The following is a 19,805-nucleotide window of genomic DNA, read 5'->3' as shown; positions in this document are numbered from 1 at the left end:
AAAAGTAGAGTGAAACCATTTAACATTTTTCAGATTTACGCCACATTTTGTGTGAACTGGTGTATTATTATTTACCTATAAGAGCAGTTTTGTTTTTCTGCCACAAGTGGTTTTGAATATGGTAACTTGGTTTTTTTCGGTTGGTTTATTTATCTTATTTTTTTAAAAAATATATCTTTATTGATTTCAGAGAGAGGAAAGGAGAGGGAGAGAGAGAGATAGAAACGTCAATGATGAGAGAGTCATTGATTGGCTGCCTCCTGCACGCCCCGCCTGGAGGGGATGGAGCCTGCAACCCAGGCATGTGCCCTGACCAGGAATCGAACCCCGACCACCTGGATCCTAGGTCGACGCTCAACTGCTGAGCCACGCCGGCTGGGCTGGTTGGTTTATTTTTATATTGTTGTTGCTGATTTGTTTTGATTTGGTGTGTGTCTTTTTGAATAATGATTGCTTTTTATGTGATTTACAATAAAGCAAGGTAAGAAAACATGGTAAAGAACTGAGGCTAAATCTTCATGTGGGATGGTGGGAGCAGGAAGTGGTGATCTTATGTGTCGCTTTTCTGCTTGGTGTAGAGGTAGAGTTGTAGAAGGAGCTAGTGTGTAGAAGTGTAAGAACGAGAGTGACATATGGAGGTCCTTTTTTTGGAATGACTTTAGGTCTGTAGGCACGACCCTAGTTGAACAGCTTACTGCTCAGAGGCTCTAGAGCCATACTGTTTGAATCCAGCCTCTGCTGGTTAGTAGCTCTGTGACCAGGAGCATAGGGTTTATTTTCTCTATGCCTCAGTTTTCCTATCTCTGAAGTAGGACCTTCTTATTTCATGGAATAATTGTGAGGATTAAATGAATAAATATATGTAAAGTGCTTAAAATAGTGACTGGTACATATCAAGAGCTCAAATATTAGCTGACAACACTTGAATTACTAATACTAAATTATTTAGTTTGATTTCAGTAGTATAGTCCTATGAGAATATTTTTTCAGTAGCAAAGCATTTTCAGTAGTTTATTTGAAAAGAATGGTGCTTGAGGTTCTGTGCTAGTTACTTGAATGATGCATACTAACTCATTAGCATCCAGCATATCCACTGAATGCAGAGTAGTAGGTCCTGAGAGACTAAGAAATCCAGGATTGAGACTGATATGTTTAAATTTTTTTATACTGATTTTGTTGTGATATAAATAAAAGATGATGTATACTAGTTGAAAATTGGAGTGAGGGAGATAGGGTAGAGTAACAGATATATAAGTTCTCGTATCTTCTCTAAAATGTTAGGTATGAATGGTGACAGCTAGATTTTTTTTTTCTTCCCCTTATCCCTTTTGTATTGTGTTAATGATTATTAGGCTTTTTTTTTTTTTTTTTTTTTTTGAGGACACTTTATTAAAAGAATTCTCAGAGGCAGTCAGTTTCTTGCTGCTTTGGAATACTACTGTTCCGGGAACTTGGGCTTCCCTACTTCAGCTTGTGGCTTCTACCATCTAGTTGATCCCAGCTAGGGAGAGAAGGGGTTGAAGCAGAACTTGTGCTTTCCTTATACCTGGTTGGCCAGAACTTCTCACTACGCCACACCTGCAAGGATGGCTGGGGAATCCCAGTATTTATTCTATGAAAACATATGCCTAATTAAATTTAGGGTTTCTATTAACAGAAGGAGAGGACAAAGTATGTTAGGGACACCTAGAATCTGAAACAAGTTACAGTGCTTATATAAAATATGTAAATATTAATACTCAAGTAGGGAAAATATATGTGCTTGCATCTGCACAAAATAATCTTGAATATAGTAGAATTATTTTTAACATTTATTGCTTTAACTGGGGGCCTTGGGTCAGGACTGGGAAATTTTTCACTATAGTATACCCTTTAGAATTGGTGGTATGTGATTTGTCAATTTTAACTTGCCAACAAAAGCAAATGAAATTAAAAAGAAAAGTCTGATATATAAGTTCAGGAATAGATATGTCATTAAGAATCAGTAATACTTGAAATTATATCATTTAAAGCATGTAACTTCCCTCATTAAAAAAAATGTGTGTTGAAACTTCAAAATATGTTGTAGACTTAGGTACTTACTTTTTAATTTTTATTTTAAATGTATCTTGATTGATTTCAGAGAGAGGAAGGGAGAGGGAGAGAGAGAGAGAGAAACATCAATGATGAGAGAGGCATTGATCAGCTGCCTCCTGCATGCCCCCAACTGGGGATTGGGCCCTCAACCCAGGTATGTGCCCTGGCCGGGAATCCAGCCTCAATCTCCTTGTTCCTAGGTAGGTGCTCAACCACTGAGCCACACCCAGCTGGGCTCAGGTACTTTCTAAGGTGTTTTAAAAGCAGTCAGGCAAAGGCATTGCTGAGTGTCTAGAAAGGGGGAAGAATTTTGATTTATGAGCCATCTTTCTGGGAAGGATATGAAGCATATTAATGATGCAGATATTTTTAGGGTTTTGGGGAACAGGTCAGGATAGTATGTTTAAACATGCTTAAATCCCTTAATCTTCCGTAAGTAGTCAGCTGCTAAATCATTTTGTACGTCTATGGCTGGCTTTTAATAAATATGGGCAGAACTGCATGCTTGTTTTTTTTATTATAGTCAAAAGTTTTGGCTCATTTAAAAGCATTGGTTCACTTAAAACATTAGTGATTTATACCTTAATGAAATGATTTTAAATAACTAATAAGATTAATTGTTAGGATCCTGACTTGCAGCTCTTAAGAAATGGAAAGTTTAGGACAGAGAAGAGAGGGTTATTTAAAAAACTACAATAATAAAGTGGCATCACTTTGTTAATGCAAGAAATAATATATTAAACCCCTGTTATATGATCATGGGTTGGAATATGGCCTCTACCCTGAGAGAGCTTACAGGTGAGGGAGGCAGGAAGTACCTAGGAGCCTGATAAAGGGGAGGGGCTTCTGAAAGGGGAGCCATCAAACTAGGACTCCTTTGAGATTCTGCCTCAGGCTTCCGTGGTAGGCATTAAAAAAAATGGAAAAAAGAAATACATTGGTGTATATAAATCTACATTAATTTTTTCTAGCATTTGTATGTCACCAAGTTACTTCAGCCAGTCTTATAAATTGAAAAAAAAAATCACATGTTTAAGAGTTTCCTATATTTAACAATTTAGCAATTTAGCAAATATTATATTTTATATTATATATTATTATATTATATTTATTATATATTATATTATATTTATTATATTATATTATATTTATTATATTATTATATTTTAGCTAGAAACTGACCAAGTTCATCATCAAAGACTTTAATGCTTAACATTAAAAAGAAATTCGTTACATGCCTGTGTTCATGAGCTCTAAACTTTATCGAGGTTTAGAAATAGAGGGTAATGATGATACTACTCCTCTGAGATAACACATTTTTCAAATAATAAAAATAAAGCAGATACTAAACACAAATTATGTTGAACACTGTGGAAAATGACACTATAATGGGAGGAAGGCGTCCAAGCTCTCCACCTAAGCTGGGAGGATCTTAGTTCACTCTCCTTTGATTCTAGTATTTAATGATTAACTGTTTATTTTTATTTCCAGTGTTTTTCCCAGTAGGTGGTAAGGATTGTAAATGTGTAAGCTACTAGCTGTAAACAACTATAGACTATAAAAGTGATTATTGTAGAGGGCATTGCTCATCCCCAGCGTAAGATATTCCATTATTTTTATAGGCTTTTCATTTATAAACATAAGAAATTTAGCTTTCCTAATATTTAGGTTGTGGATTGAATATTCAGTTGTTGTAAAGCTTTAAAAATTATCTAGCTATACTCTGTCTATTAGCCACCTGTCTACTTAAATTTAAATAATTAAAATGAAATAATCTAAAAATTCAGTTTCGACTTGCACCAGCCATGTTTCCAGTGCTCAATAGCCACATGTGTCTAGGGGCTACTATATTGGGCAGCACAGATTATAGAATATTTATATCATTGCAGAAGGTGCTCTACTGAATGATGCTGATCTAGATACAAATGATTTTTTTTCAAATTTCTGACTATCTTCACACTAAAGGTAAGATTAATCCTGGAGGAAAGCATAGTAATTTTTTAAATGATTTTTTTAATAAGAATAGAAATGGTATAGGTTAATTATGGAAACTCCAGAAAATATAGAGGATATAAAATGAGCAAAATAAAAAGTTACTGTATGGCCCGACTGTAGACTTTTTATTTTTTATATTGTTTTATATTTGTTTTATGTTTACATTTGTTTTATATTATAGTCCTTTTTCTCTGCCTGTGTGTACACTCTTTATGGGGATGATTTTACTATAAAAGTAACCCTTTTAATGGGAAATAATTTTGCTTTATGGAAGTTTACCTGAATTTTGTTCTAAATCTTAACTACATATCTTTTATGTTTATAATTAGCCTTTGACTAGATATTATTATTAAAATACTGTGTTTAATTCTAAATTACATATAAATTAGTATTATTAGAAATTATCTCCTTATTTATTTTCCTCTAAATGCTCCTTAAACATTGACAGTATTTGCTTGCATTTAATGTTAGTGTTTACCTCAAACACTTCAAATAAATTCATGATGTTTCACTAATAAATTCATAATATAGATGGTCCCTGACTTAAAATGGTTCAATTTATGATTATTAGATTTTAGGATAGTACGAAAGTGATAAGCATCAGTAGAAATAGGCTAGGCTAAGTTATGATGTTCGATAGGTTAGGTGTATTAAATGCAATTTTGACTTATAATATTTTCAACTTCTGATGGTTTTATCGTGATGTAACTCCATCATAAGTGAAGGAGTACCTGTAGTATCCAACAAAGCTAGCACGCAACTACCAACTAATGTTGGTAGTCAAAGACGATGCTGACAGTCAAATATCAAACAAGATGAAAATGAACAAAAAGACAGAATAGTTGCCAAGATGTTGCCATCTTTTAGCTTAAATTATTAAACAAAATTTCTAGTGTTTGTATCTTGAATCCTTTTTGTTTTTTTTTAACCTGAAGCCATATTTGCTTGTAAATTTAATGCTAATCAGCTGTAAGAAATTGTCAGAGAGGAGTTGGAAAAGTTTCTAAATATCTAAGAGTGTAAAAAAAACAAAGACAACTGCTTTAATCAATGCTTTAAAGACTTACAGTGCCATTGATAGCTTTAAAAAGTCACTTATTTAATGTAAAATTAAGAATTGTTCTTCTATAGCCTGACAATTTTATGAATTTCTCTGATATTAAAAAGCACTGGAATAAATTGTATTTTTGTACTCTTAACCATCTGCCAGATAGGATTATATATGACTTAAGAGGATCTTGAAATTTCATGCCTCCAAATTATAGTAATTTTTGAGACTTCAGTGTAGCATTCAGACTCTTAATTATAAGGAAGCAGAATGATTAATTTCAGTGATTGTGATTTGGTACATATGCACATTTAGATAGCTAAGAGTGGAATAAGAACTGAAGACAGTTCTTTTATAAATGTTAGGCTTTAAGGATAGTAGAATCACCCCAGAATTTGCCTTTTTTAAGGATGGCTTATCCATACTTGATGAGTAGTTATAGGTGCTTTGGACAAGTAAATTTTAAGATACACATTTTGAAACTCTCAGCAGCTTTATATTTTACAGGAGAGGAAAAATAAAGGCATTTTAAGTGGGTACTCTGCCCATATCATATTTTCTTATCAAAAGCTCTTGAAGTGGTGGTGAAAGGATTTTTTATATAATGGAAGCTATTCTAGTTCCTTTCTTTGTGGACACTAAACCTGGATGTATACCCAGAGATTTGAGAAATCATGCACATTTTTTTCTTTAGCGACTCTAGGGCACAGTAACAACATTGTACAGTAAATTGTTATCAGGGAAATTTTGACAAAATTATTTTGCAGCTTGAAATAGTCTTGAAAGAGCTAGAGCTTTTTTTCTTATCTAAGGAGAGATTGTAAAGAAACAATTTTTAAGTACCTATGGAGTGCTAAGCACTGTGATAAAGCCATAAAGAAGTTTTCCTTTTTTAAAAATCATTTTTTATTTTTAAATTAAAGGCAACATACAATATTATATTAGTTTGAGATGTACACTCTAGTGATTAGACATTATATAACTTACTGAGTGATCATCCTGATAAATCTGGTATCCATATGACACCATACTTATTAGAATATTAATGACTATATTCCCTATGCTGTACTTTACATCCCCATGAATGTTCTGTAACTACCAATTTGTAATTCTTAATCTCTTCACCTTTTTCACCCCTCCCCCCCAATCTGGCAACCATCAAAATATTCTCTGTATTTATGAGTCTGTTTCTGTTCTTCTGGTTCGTTATGTTGTTTTTAAGATTCAATTGTTGATAGCTATGTATTTATTGCCATTTTATTCATATTTTTAATCTTTTTTTTCTTCTTCTTAAAGAAGACCCTGTAACATTTCTTGTAATACTGCTTTGGTGGTGATGAACTCCTTTAATGTTTTCTTGTCTGGGGAGCTCTTTATATGTCCTTGGATTGTAAATGATAGCTTTGCTGGGTAGAGTTATCTTGGTTTTAGATCTTTGCTTTTTATCACTTTGAATATTTCTTGCCAATCCCTTGTGGCCCGCAAAGTTTCTGTTGAGAAATCAGCTGACAGTCTTGTAGGAGCTCCGTTGTAGGTAACTAACTGCTTTTCTTTTGCTTCTTTTAAGATTCTTTGTCTTTAACCTTTTGCATTTTGGTTATGATGTGTCTTGATGTGGGCCTTTTTGGGTTCATCTTGTTTGGGACTCTTTGTGCTTCCTAGATTTGTATGTCTGTTTCCTTCACCAGGTTAGGGAAGTCTTCTGTCATTATTTTTTAAAATAGGTTTTCAATTCCTTGCTTTTCTCCTCTAGCACCCCATAATGGAAATGTTGGCATGCTTGAAGAGTTGTCCCAGAGACTCCTTACACTATCCTCATTTTTTGGATTCCTTTTTCTTTTTGCTGTTCTGATTTGATGTGTTTTTCTTCCTTATCTTCCAAATAGTTGTTTTTATTCTTGGCTTCATCAACTCTACTGGTGGTTCCCTGTAAATTATTCTTCATCTCAGTTAGTGTATCCTTCATTTCTGACTGGTTCTTTTTTATGGTTTCCATGTTCTTTTTTATTCTGTTGAAGTTCTCAGTAAGTTCATTATGCATCCTTATAACCAATGTTTTGAATTCTTCATCTAGTAGATTGCTTGCTTCCATTTTGTTTAGTTCTTTTTGGGGAGTTTTGTTTTGTTCTTTCATTTGGGACATGTGTTTTTGTCTCCTTATTTTGGCAGCCTCCTTGTGTGTGTTTCTATGTATTAGATAGAGCTGCTATGTCTTTCAGTCTTGGTAGAGTGGCCTAATGTAGTAGGTTTCCTGTAGGGTCCAGTGGCACAACCTCCCCAGTCACCCAAGCTGGGCACTCCAGGCCTGGGGCTACTTAGCAAGCTATATGGGGCACGGCAAGGCCAGATGCTACTTGTTTGAGAGATTTTAGGAAAGTCTGCAGTATGAGTCAAGACAGGCCATTGGTATGGAAAAGCCACTGGAAACAGCTTGGTTGAGCCTACAAGTTGGACGGAGTGGAGTCTCATGGAATCACCAGGGCAGGATGAACAGTGTAGCCAGGTTGATGGAGACTCAGATATGGCCTCTGCCTGCTGGCTTTGTGTGAGAAGGGCTCAGAAAAGGAACAGTGGCCTCTGCCAGAACTTCTGTCTGAGAGACAGCCACCACCTCAGACTTGGCCTTGATGTCAGATAATTCAGTTTCTTCCCATATGCCTCTGGTGTCCTTTGAGCTGCTGCCCCAGTGATGTAGCTTAGAGGGAGTGAGTCCCAGTTAAGTCCACATGTGGGCCCTTTAAGAGGAACTGCCTGGGACTCCAGCAGCCCTCCTTCTCATCTCAGCCAACAATCCCTGCTGGTTTTTACAGCCAGAAGTTGTGGGGACTTCTCTTCCTGGCACTGGAACCCTGGGCTCAGGGGCCTGGTGTGGGGCTGGGACCCCTTGCTCCCCCAGGGGCACCTCTGCCATTGAGATATCCCTCTTGATTTTAAAAAAAAAACACCTTGATTGATTTCAGAGAGAGGGAAGGGAGAGGGAGAAGGAGAGAGAGCGATAGAAACATCAATGATGAGAGAGTCGTCATTGATCGGTTGCCTCCTGCACGCTCCCGACTGGGGATTGAGTCCACAACCCGCGCATATGCCTTGACTGGGAATCAAACTGAGATCTTCTGGATCCTAGGTCAATGCTCAACTGCTGAGCCATGCCCGGCTGTGCTCCCTCTTAAGTTTTAACTACCACATGTGGGTGTGGGTCCAGCCCTTTCTACATCTCCACCCCTCTTACCAGTCTGGATGTGACTTCTATATATCCTTAGTTGTAGGACTTAAATTTGGCTGGATTTCAGGCGGTTCTGAATGATGGTTGTTCTATAGATTAGTTGTAATTTTTATGTGGTTGTGAGAGGATGCGAGTACTGCATTTACTTATCCCACCATCTCTACTGGAACCCCCTGAAGTTTTCTTATTTTATTCCTTTTGCCAGCCCTTTGAGTGTTATTAATACTCAAAAAAGAGAGTGGATAAGTTCCCCAGGCTCTTTTGTAGCTAATAACAACCGGAATTAGTCAGATTCCAGAATTCTATTCTTTCCACCATTCATTTTCTCGTGCAGTCTCCTGGATTAAAAAAAAAAAAGATAACCTTAAAATATTATTTTTTTCTTCATGGAAGGAACAGTGAGAGTGAGTGCATATGTGCATGTATTGTAATGGGGGGAAAAGATTGGGAATAGAATTAGAGTTGATGTGTTTGAAGTATATCATGAGAGTTGAAACGCAATTTATGGTACTTGAAACTGGTAGAGGTTATGGTAAAAAGTAGCTGTTAAGTATAAATGGAAGCTATTAATACTCTGGAGATTCTATGAATTGTCACATAACTTAATTAAAGTTTTTTCCATCTGTGCAAAAGATGGATATTATTTGTTTATTTCAACAGGGACCACAGTAATAATTTAGATTTATAATTTATGAATAAAGTTATCAAAGTGCTCCTACAATATATTATTTGGCAAGGATTTCCATTTTATAGATAGGAAAAGCTCTTATGCCATAACTAGGGGCTCTTTTAATAAATACTTAGGTATTCTAAAGAATGCTACATTTGCCCTGGCTGGTATGCCTCAGTTGGTTGGAGTGTCATCCTGTGCACGTGAGGGTCATGGGTTCTATCCCCGGTCAGGGTGCACCTGGGAGGCAACCTACTGATGTCTCTCTCTCATAGTGATGTTTCTCCCTCCTTTCCTCTCTCTCAAAAAACAAACAAACATGCTGCATTGATTATATCTGACGTAGAAGTGAAATAAATATATTGATTTCTTGGGTAATTGAGTGGAAGATATGTGCATTATCTCAGGAAGGAAATGCAGTTTAGGGTTTTATCTTTTTCTTAAATGTTTGTATTTTTTATTTCCAGGCTGTTCGCTGCTACGAATCTCTAATCTTAAAAGCTGAAGGAAAAGTGGAGTCTGATTTCTTTTGTCAATTAGGTCACTTCAACCTCTTATTGGAAGATTATCCAAAAGGTAATTTTTCCCCTTGTTAATTACTGTTTGATTTATATATGTGTTTAAAATAATTGTAATTGTTTGTACTCTGTCTTTATCAAGGGTACTACAGTTTTACTTCTAAGAAATTGTGAGCTTATGAACATCCTAAACAATGAGAACAAAAAGCAGGATAGATGGAAATGAGAAGAATTCATGTCACTCTATGTGAATCATCAATAGACCATTCAGTTAAACTGATAACCACCTACATGTACACTACCATTTTGTTCTGCCTTGTGAAAAATCCTTGCCCTTCAAAGGCTGTATCATAGAAAGTGAGCCATTGGTGGACACTTGAGAAAAGTAACACAGACTCAGCATTTCTGTTCTTATTCCTGGCTATAAAACTTCCATTTTAGCTAGCCAATATTTGGTCAAAAATGTTACTTACCATTGTAAAGGTAAGTAACACAGAGAGATGATCACATCTCTCTGATATGAGCTTCAGCATTGGACAAAACATTTTTTATTCATTTGAAAATTTTTTTTCCTATAAGAATTAAGTGAGTTAAATAGCTGGAGGTAGTCCCCCAAGATGTGTCCTTTTTATAGTACCAAATTGCTGACCCAGATCATTATTCACTTAGGAAGTTAAAAGCACCCCTAAATACTACATTCCTCAATACCAAAGGCAAAATCCATAGCAAAGAAAAACTGTATCCTTACAAGCAAGAGCATTTTAACCTTTTGATCATAGTAAACATCTTAATGTGGAGTGGATGGATTTATTATGCTTGTTTTCCACATATGTGTTTAGTGGGCAGAACAACTGGTAGATTATTTCAGGGCTAGAGTGAAGGATTGTTGGTGTTTAATGTTGATGTTTTATTATGCCACTTTTGTGTTAAGTCAAGTGAACACTTTCTTAATGAAAATGCAGTTTTAGCTTGAAGCAGGTGTAATCTATGGGTTTTGGAGTTAGGCTTTTTTGTTTGTTTTTTGTTGTTTGTTTTTGGGTTTTTTTTTACAGCTCATCTCTATTGTATACAATTGCATTACCATTATACAGATTAAATATACATCTCAGAGCTTCTGTCTTCTAATCTGTAAAATGAGGGGTGGAGGGAGGTGATAGCTCAGAGGTTTTGGGATTAATATGTGAAACTGGTTAGTATTTAGCAAGATGGCTTCAGGGTAACAGGTATTAATAATTATTTAATACTCTATTAGGTATTTTAATTTTAATTAAAACTAGTAAGTTATTTAAAGGAAACTATTATACAAAAGAAACAATAGAAATCTGTGCAATCTAACTTTTTGATGCTGCACCTTTTTCTTGTACAGCACACTAATTTGAGAGCACATAAGTAGAGACCCAGACTTGAAAATTAGGTTTGCATGTGGGGCTTATGTCCTTGCTGCTTATTGGTCATTAAAATATGCATTGGCTTTGCAAACTATTAGTTTACGAATTTAGCTACATTTTCCATTTATAAAATGTTTGACTGTGAAGGTAATGAAGAATACAGAGATATTTCTTTTGGAGGTTTTTTTTTTTTTCTTTTTTGGAAGATGAGGTAGGGGGCATGTGGCAACTGGACTATTTTGGCAGACTAGCTGGTGGGAGTAATCTAGTAAAATGGGAAAAGAGAAAGATAACCTAAGGAATTAAGCCTTTGAAAAGATGTGCTGTTAGATCCATTTACCACTGTGTAGATGAACTGGCCATTAATAGGTAATCAGTAGGTTGATTCTTTGTAATAGGAAGAGGAGGAATGAGAGGATGGATGCAGAGGTATACATAATATGTCTTTTAAGTATTTCAAGCTGATGGCTTCTATTTCCTAGATGTGAATTTTTGTTTGTTTTTTTAAATCCTTGAAGCTTTATTGACTGCATTCCTACTTTTAAAAAATTCCTTTTTTAATACCAGTTATTGAATTCTTTCTATCCATTCTCTTCACTGTTTCCCTGTAAGTCCAAAACTAGAGTCAGTCTCTGGTAGCCCCCACACATCCCACCATCACCACTACCAATCGATGGAAACATTTGTTACTTCAGGCTACTCCATTTTTCTCTCTTTGGAACTAGTACAAGGTGAGAATCTCCAACCCAGCCAAATAGACATATATTTTTAGAGAATAGATTATATACCATAACTTTGGGGGAAGTAAACATAAACCTAGCAGTGAACAATTGAGTAAACTGCTCACGTATATACATGTGGGGGACTTACTTGCCTTGTTACTCTAAAGATAGTTATTTAATTATTGTCCTGAGTCATCATTGTTGTGTGAGATTTTCTGAGCTTGGGAGTTCCTTGTGTAAAACTGATTCTACTTTTGAAGTAGGAAATGGTAGAATTAAACTCTTTTGTGTATACATTTTGGACTGTGGTTTTTTCTGCTCTTATTTGTCATTCTGATCCCATCTGCTCCCTGTCTTATAGGAATCCCTAAAAATTTTCTAATCTGCAGATGGTATACTTTGATTATCATTCCTGCTATGGATTAGTTATTAAAAATATTTTTTTCTGTCATTTCAGATGAATTTGAAGGAGGAAAAAAGGCTTTGTAAAACTTTTATTTATTTATTTTTTAAGCCTTTCTCATGTATGAAGAGTTTAAAAAAATTTCCTGTCACTTGATTTGGTCATTTGGCTTCTAGGACTTGATTCTAAAATAGTAATTGGTTAGAGGATTGTGGGAAAATAGAGAATCGTTGCTCTTGGCCTACTGTAGGTTGGATTCCTCTGGAGGGAGTTTAGCAGGCAGGATGTTTAGTAAGGAATGCCTTTAGGATCAACACCTGTGGAAGGTAGGGGATGGAACCACGATTGGACAGAGGGAGATAACTCCTGTGATAGTGTTGGCCTACTCCATTGGGAGCTCTGGAGCTAGAATAGCCCTTCAGAGCTATCCCAATTTGGGCCAAGATGACTGGGCCTTTATATTCCATTCATTGGATATTGGATGTGGGCCAACCTGGGAAGGAGTGTGACTTCCTGCAGTGAAGCTCTCTGCAGCTAAGGCAGTTCACTGCTAGAGGCTGTTTACATGTACGACCCCCAACAGGGTTCTTCATAGTGTCTGTCATACTTCCTTTTCGTCCCTAACTCCAAAACTAACCCATTAACCTCAGCTGAACCAAACAGCTGATGGAGCTGTTAGACTGCCTTAAGCCATGGAGATGGTGCAGTGATTTCTCTTCTTTGGGTTGGAGAGCAGCTTGAGAGACAGAAAACTCTGGGCTGAAAGGCAAGCATATATATTCTTGTGAATATATGTGATGGAGCCTAGGAGAAGTTTAATTATTAGAATTATATGTAAATATCTGTAAATATGTGTGGCACGTTATATGAGAGGGTAGTCACTAAGTTAAGTTAGTTGCTTAGAAAAGGAAGTAGCATATTACCTCAAAGTATATAGCAAAATCATAAAAAGATAGAGATCCTGAGATAAGAGACTTAGAGGAATGGATAATAGGAGTTTCAGAAGTAAATAAAAATTAGTTGAAGGAGATATAATAATTAATTATTGCTGATATTAGGATGAAAAACTTTTAAATATAGTTTCTTCATGGCTTGTAGTGAGCTAGAAGCTTTCCTTGAAATTCCAGCCAATGATGGATTTTCCTTCCTTTCCTCCTTCCTCAAGTAATTGGTCATTTGTTGCATTGTCTGTCACTTTTGGGCAAAATAGGTTTTCACTGTTTTAGTTCCTCAGCAGTTACAAGTGGCTAGGACAAATTACATTCCAAGAGTTGTTAATGTGGAAAAGTCTTTAGTCAGAGTTGGCAAAAATTTCTCTTCTTTGTCTTTCTTGAGTGGAATGACAATACTCCCTTAGAATATATATATAGTGTAAGAACAGAAAGTACATGTTTTTTCAATAATTTTGAGTTTGGTTTCTATAAAAATTACCAATTTTTTTTATTCTTGCATGGTTCATTTTTTTATTGTTTTGGCGGTTGGAGGTAAAGGTTGTGATTCTTTTAAGAATCTGCTCTTTGTTTAAAGCTTCTTTCAGATAGTCATTGAGAATTAGTTTATGTAGTGTATATGTTTGCTATACACTACAAATTTGTTTTTGAAATAAAAATCCAGACCATTGACATATACTGACATGTAATATCCATAGAATGAATATTATGTATCTCTGAAAGCTGATACATTTAAGGTAATCGTTTCATGTGTTTTCATTGCATTTACAATTATTGCACCCTATTTCTCCATATAACTTCACAAATGTATTTCATGTATTTTAAAAAATATATCTTTATTGATTTCAGAGAGAGGAAGGGAGAGGGGGAGAGAGAGATAGAAACATCAATGATAAGAGAGTCATTGATCGGCTACCTCTTGCATGCCCCACACTGGGGATTGAGCCCACAACCCGGGCATATGCCCTGACTGGGAATTGAACCTCGATCTCCTGGATCCTAGGTCGATGCTCAACCACTGAGCCGTTCCAGCTAGGCTTCATATTGTTTTTTTAAAAACCACTAGTACCTTCATTCTGTTCCATTGCAATTTGGGAATCACCAATTTTCTTCAGTCATGACCTAGAATTAGAAAATATAATTGAGTAATAACCTCAAGTAAGCACAATAGTGACCATAACCCAGGTTGTCAGAAGCTTGTGCTCAGTCAGTAAGCAAAAGTTACAGTAGCTTCAAGAACCAGAGCTGGTGACAGAACACATTGAAGCAACCCAAAGAACACACCTATTTGGTGTCTCTTGTGGTAAGCCAAATGTGAGATACAAAGACTTTTGAGTATGTTATTTTAATAATGACAAAGTATTAGTAAATCTGAGATTTCAGTATTTGCATTAGTGTGACTCGAAGACCTCAGTGAAGATACTGACATAGGAGTAAACTTCCTCTTTGCTCGTCTCTGTAATCTGAACTCTTTTCAAACCTGTGGAGAGACAGAAACATGGGAACAAAGGTCTGTTGTGGTGGATGCTATCCTGAGGTTTTTCAGATGTTAATATGTATTAATATCTATTAATGCTATATATAAGAGAAGATGTATTTTAGACATAGATTTGAAAAGGTAGAAAGGTGGCTAGAGAGCTTGTTACATCAATCATTTAAATACAGTGAAACAGTTAATATAAGCTCTCTGAGATAGCATTTATCCCAAGATATTAATGTAACTTTATAGTTCAGCCACAGAAAAACAAAGAAATTTATTGACTTAATAACCTTAGGCAACCACAGCCTGTTCTGGCCTAAATATGACGTTCCATGAAACTGACAGATTTGTCCTTCTTTCCATTTTTTCCCTTTCATACTCATAGACTCACCCACTAGCAGCTAACCTGCCTACAGTGTTACACATTGGGCTAGGAATGAAAAGACAAATGCTGAGTTCTGCCAGCAGTAAATGCATAGTCTAATATATAATATAGGAGTATAGATTGAATTTTAAATATTTTTCTTTATTGCATTTATATTGCATCTAACTCTGAAGAAGACTCCTTTTTTCTGGCAAGGCTATCACTCTTAACCTAGTGTCGCTTCTTTTCATCCTTGTGCTCTCTGTGTAGACTTGTCACCAGGCATACTTTTTCCCTCTTTATTTCCTCACTCTGTTTCTATAGATTTCTATTTTATTTAATTCCAAATGAGTCGTAATATGACTTTGGATTTTTCTTTTTATTCTTCAGTTATACCTTACTCTTTTTCTTTAAATCCTCACCTGAAGATATGTTTTAAAAAATTTTTTTATTGATTTTTAGGGGATGGAGGGAGGGAGGGAGAGAGGGGGGGGAGGAGGGAGAGAAGGAGGGAGGGAGGGAGAGAAGGAGGGAGGGAGAGGGATGGAGAAACACATCAATGTGAGAGAGAAACATTGATCTATTTCCTCCCATATGTGTCCTGATTGGGAATCGAAACCACAACCTTTTGATGTATGGGAGGACGCTCCAACCAACCAAGCTACCTGGCCAGGGCAACCTTACGTTTTTAATGAGAAAACTTTTTAGGCTTCCTGTGACCAGTAAGGAAATAACTTGGATTAAATGGCTTGATGTCATAGTCTCTCAGGATGTGGTGAAGTCAGGATTAGAACCCAGGTTTGCCTAAAGATTCTTTATACTTTTCCTACTATACCCTGTTGCTTTCCTGGTGGCTCTCGTTTGCTAATGTTGACCATCCTTTAATTTTAATACAGGAAGTTACACTTATTTTAACATTACACAAATATGTTCATTGTTTAAAGGAAAACATTAGAATACATATAACTATAAAAGGTAAGTAAGCAGCCTGAGAGCATGAGCTATGTGTTTGTTCACATCTGTATTTCACTACATCTAGCTTGGTGATAGTGACTTAATACTTAAGAAATATTACGTGAATGCAGTAGTGACCCATTGATATTTTATCACCTACAGGCAATTTTTTTTTTTTTTTTTAAATCCTCACCCGAGGTTATTTTTTCCATTGCTTTTCAGAGAGAGGAAGGGGGGAGAGAGAGAAGAGAGAGAGATCGATTGGTTGCTTCCCGCACGAGCCCCGACTGGGGCCAGGGATCGAGCCTGCAGCCGAGGTACATGCCTTTGGCCGGAATCGAACCGGGGACCCGTCAGTCTGCAGGCTGATGGTCTAACCATCGAGCCAAACTGGCTAGGGCAAAAGGCAATCTTTTTAAAACATTTTTGATATAAATCTTTAGGGACTTCTGTTACAGTAAATTTTCAGTATTCAAAGATTGAATTAAACTCTGCAACTATCTTTAACCCAGTGTATCATATTAATCTATCTCAGAAACATACTTTGTAACATTTCAATTTTCCGGCATACTATTCTATCATATAGGTAGAACAGTTCCCTATTGGATGTGTAGATTCTTTCTTCTATTAACATAATCACTATTTTGTCTATCCTGTTAGCTAAGTCTTTGCACACATCTGTGTTTGTATACTTAGAAGGAATACCTTGATGTGGTAGACTTTACTGAGTGAAAGGATATGTATATATTAAAACTTTTGACAGATAATTCTAAATTATGCTACAAAAACATTTTACTAATTTATACTTATGGTACTAGTAGAATGGTAAGACTGCCTATTTTCTTGAATTCTTGCCATTATTGGGTATTTCCCTTATCACTACTGAGTATTGTTATTACTGTTATTTAATTTTATCATTTTTATATATGGAAAATGGTACATCATGATTATTAAGGTAAAGGACAGATTACCTCTCCCAAGCTGTATAGGTGATTTTTTTTATCCTTGATAATTTCCTCATTTTTTTCCTTCTTCTATTTTTATGGGGTAAAGGGCAAAATAAAAGCGAATGTATGAGAAAGATTACAGAACCTGTAACTACTTAGTTAAAATTTAATTTGCTTCTCATTTCTTTTGCATTTTTTTTTTTTATTTAGTTCCTTTATTAGTACTTTGCCAGTATCTATAATCTTTTAAATTCATTACATTTTTCTATTGTTTTTTAATCTAAAAGGCTAAACGAGCTTATTTGAAAACAAAATATTTTAGACTCAAATTATGAAAAAATAATTTGAAGTTTGTCCATAAATAAGGTTGGTTCCAAATATTAAAAAGATCTGAACTTTGGAAATTGGTTGAAAAGAGTTAATATGTTTGGGCACACCATTCTTGGTTAAGTGGCAAAAAAAGCACACGTTTTACCTGAAGTAATATCAAAAAGACTTCGTAGCGGGATGAACAAGGACTTCTTGAGCCAGTTAAGAACTTCAGGGATAACAAAGTGAGGGTTAGATGATTTCGGGAAGGTGGGAACCCAGTTAGACATATACTACAATCCTTATGAAACATGTTTTAAATCTTATAAGGACGTGCAAACAAATGATTTCCTTCATTCTCTATTAGAAAAATTACTTAGAGTGGACTAGGAATTTTTTTGTGTGGCTAGGTAACTGACATAAACATTAGAAATAAGGTCTGTGATTTGGTTAAAAAGATTTCACTAGCGACATTGTGAGTACTTGTATGGTCTTTAGGGTTTTAATGATTTATTTGGATTAGGAAACAAAATATGTTAGGCTCTTTCGTAAAATAGGATGGTAAGCCTTATGGGGTAAAGTATAATTGTTGAGAAATGTGTAAATGAGTGGAAAGGTAACAAATGCTGATGGAAGAAATGGCTCATTTACAAATCTGTGCTTGAAATTTGAAGCATTTACTTTTGTGACTTTGAATCTGAGGGTTCATATTTATTTCTTATTTCAGCATATTGTAGTATGAATGCCATGTTTCTCCCAACTGATAATCACTAGGCTTCTTATACCTCAGTTTCAGTTACTTTGGAGGACATCGTACTATCTCTTTAAGGGTTCCTCTGATTCTGAAATGGGAATTTTATGAAGTCATGTAATATATATTATTCAGGTTATTGGAAACGTACCCTTCAAATTTGAAATTCTGTAACATCATTAGAAGGGCAGTCCAGGCTTGGTATGATACTGTAAAAAATTGTTAGGTACCCTGTCCTGTACTGGTTAGGATGTTTTTAGGCACAAATATCAAGGACCTCATTTTAGGTTAAACAATAAGGAGATTTATTGCCTCACATAATTGGAAGTTCATAGATGAATTGTGTGCTAGGTATAGGTCGAAGTCTAGAAGTACCCAGGTATTTTGTTTCCTCTAGTATCTTCTATGGGCTTCATCCTAAGAATAGTTCCCTTTGCAGTGGCAGTTAGTGATATATGCCTCCTTGTTCACATCCAGCAGTAGAGAGAGAGCACCTATTTCTTGACTGTTATGTATAAATCAGTGGTGATTAAAAAAACTTAAAAATTTTTTTCCCCAATTACAGTTGATGTACAATATTATAATAGTTTCACGTGTACAACCCAGTGATTACACATCCATATAACTTAGAAAGTGATCACCCTAATAAATCTAGTACCCCTCTGACACCATACATAGTTATTAAAACATTAACTACATTTCCTATGCTGTACTTTACACCCCCAAGACCATTTATTCTGTAACTACTAATTTGTAGTTCTTAACCCCTTCACCTTTTTCACCCATCTCCCCAGCTCCCCTTCCCCATCTCGCAACCATTAAAATGTTCTCTGTATCTGAGTCTGTTTCTGTTCCACTTTTTTGTTTATTTTGTTATATTCCACATATAAGTGAAATCATATGGCATTTGTCTTTTTCTCTCCAACTTATTTTACTTAGCATAATACTCTCTAGGTTCATTCATGTTGTTGTAGATGGCATGATTTCATTCTTTTTTATGGCTGAGTCAGACTCCATTTTATATATATGCACCATTTCTTCATCCATTCATCTATTGGTGGACAGTTAGGTTGCTTTCATATCCTGGCTGTTGTAAACAATGCTGCAATTAACATATGGATGTATATGTCTTTTTGACTTAGTGTTTTGGGATTCTTCAGATAGATACCCAGAAGTGGAATAGTTGTGTTCTTCTTTATCTCTTCTCATAGCCTTTGTCTGGTATAAGTATTGCTACCTCAGGTTTTTGTTTTTTTTTCTTCCCTTCTTTCTACTTTCATGAAATATCTTTTTGCATCTCTTTCAGTTTGTATGTGTCTTTCAATCTGAAGTGAGTCTCTTGTAGACAGCATATGTAAGGTTTTGTTTTGTTATCCATTCAGTCACCTTGTGTCTTTTGATTGGAACATTTAATCCATTTGCATTTAAAGTAATTGTTGATAGATAAGTATTCATTGCCATTTAATTCATATTTTTGATCTTTTTATTTCCTTCTTCTTAAAGAAGACCCTTTAACATTTTTTGTAATATTGGTTTGGAGGTGATGAACTCCTTTAATGTTTTCTTGTCTGGGAAGCTCTTGGTCTGTCCTTCAGTTCTAAATGATAGCTGGGTAGAGGTTGTAGGTCATTGTTCTTCATCACTTTTAATATTTCTTGCCAATCCCTTCTGACTTGCCAAGTTTCTGTTGAGAAATCAGCTGATAGTCTTATGGGAGCTTCCTTGTAGTTAACTAACTGCTTTTCTCTTGCTTCTTTTAAGATTCTTTGTCTTTAACCTTTTGCATTTTGATTATGATGTGTCTTGGTGTGGGCCTCTTTGGGTTCATCTTGTTTGGGACCCTCTGCTTCTCCTGAACTTGTATGTCTGTTTCCTTTAACAGGGTAGGGTGTTTTCTGTCATTATTTTTTCAAATAGGTTTTCAGTTCCTTGCTCTCTCTCTTCTCCTTCCAGTATCCCTATGATATGTGGATGTTGTTGTGTTTGAAGTTGTCCCAGAGGCTCTTC

At 35.6% G+C, this 19,805-nt stretch overlaps 1 protein-coding gene across 7 annotated transcripts in view; it reads left to right on the top strand.

Annotated features, from left to right (window-relative positions):
* Nucleotides 1–19,805, top strand: part of KDM6A (lysine demethylase 6A) — a 211,796-nt gene that overhangs the window by 60,737 nt on the left and 131,254 nt on the right. For all 7 annotated transcript variants that reach the window (XM_081126644.1, XM_081126643.1, XM_081126640.1 and 4 more), the window contains exon 3: nt 9,480–9,588. In XM_081126644.1, the coding sequence (XP_080982770.1) occupies nt 9,480–9,588 (109 nt within the window). The remainder of the gene's footprint in view (nt 1–9,479; nt 9,589–19,805) is intronic.

This window comes from Miniopterus schreibersii, assembly GCF_964146895.1.
Source record: "Miniopterus schreibersii genome assembly, chromosome: X".
Taxonomy (NCBI): Eukaryota; Metazoa; Chordata; class Mammalia; order Chiroptera; family Miniopteridae; genus Miniopterus; species Miniopterus schreibersii.
The sequence above is the reverse complement of the archived record's forward strand: the minus strand, read 5'-3'. Positions and strand labels throughout refer to the sequence as shown.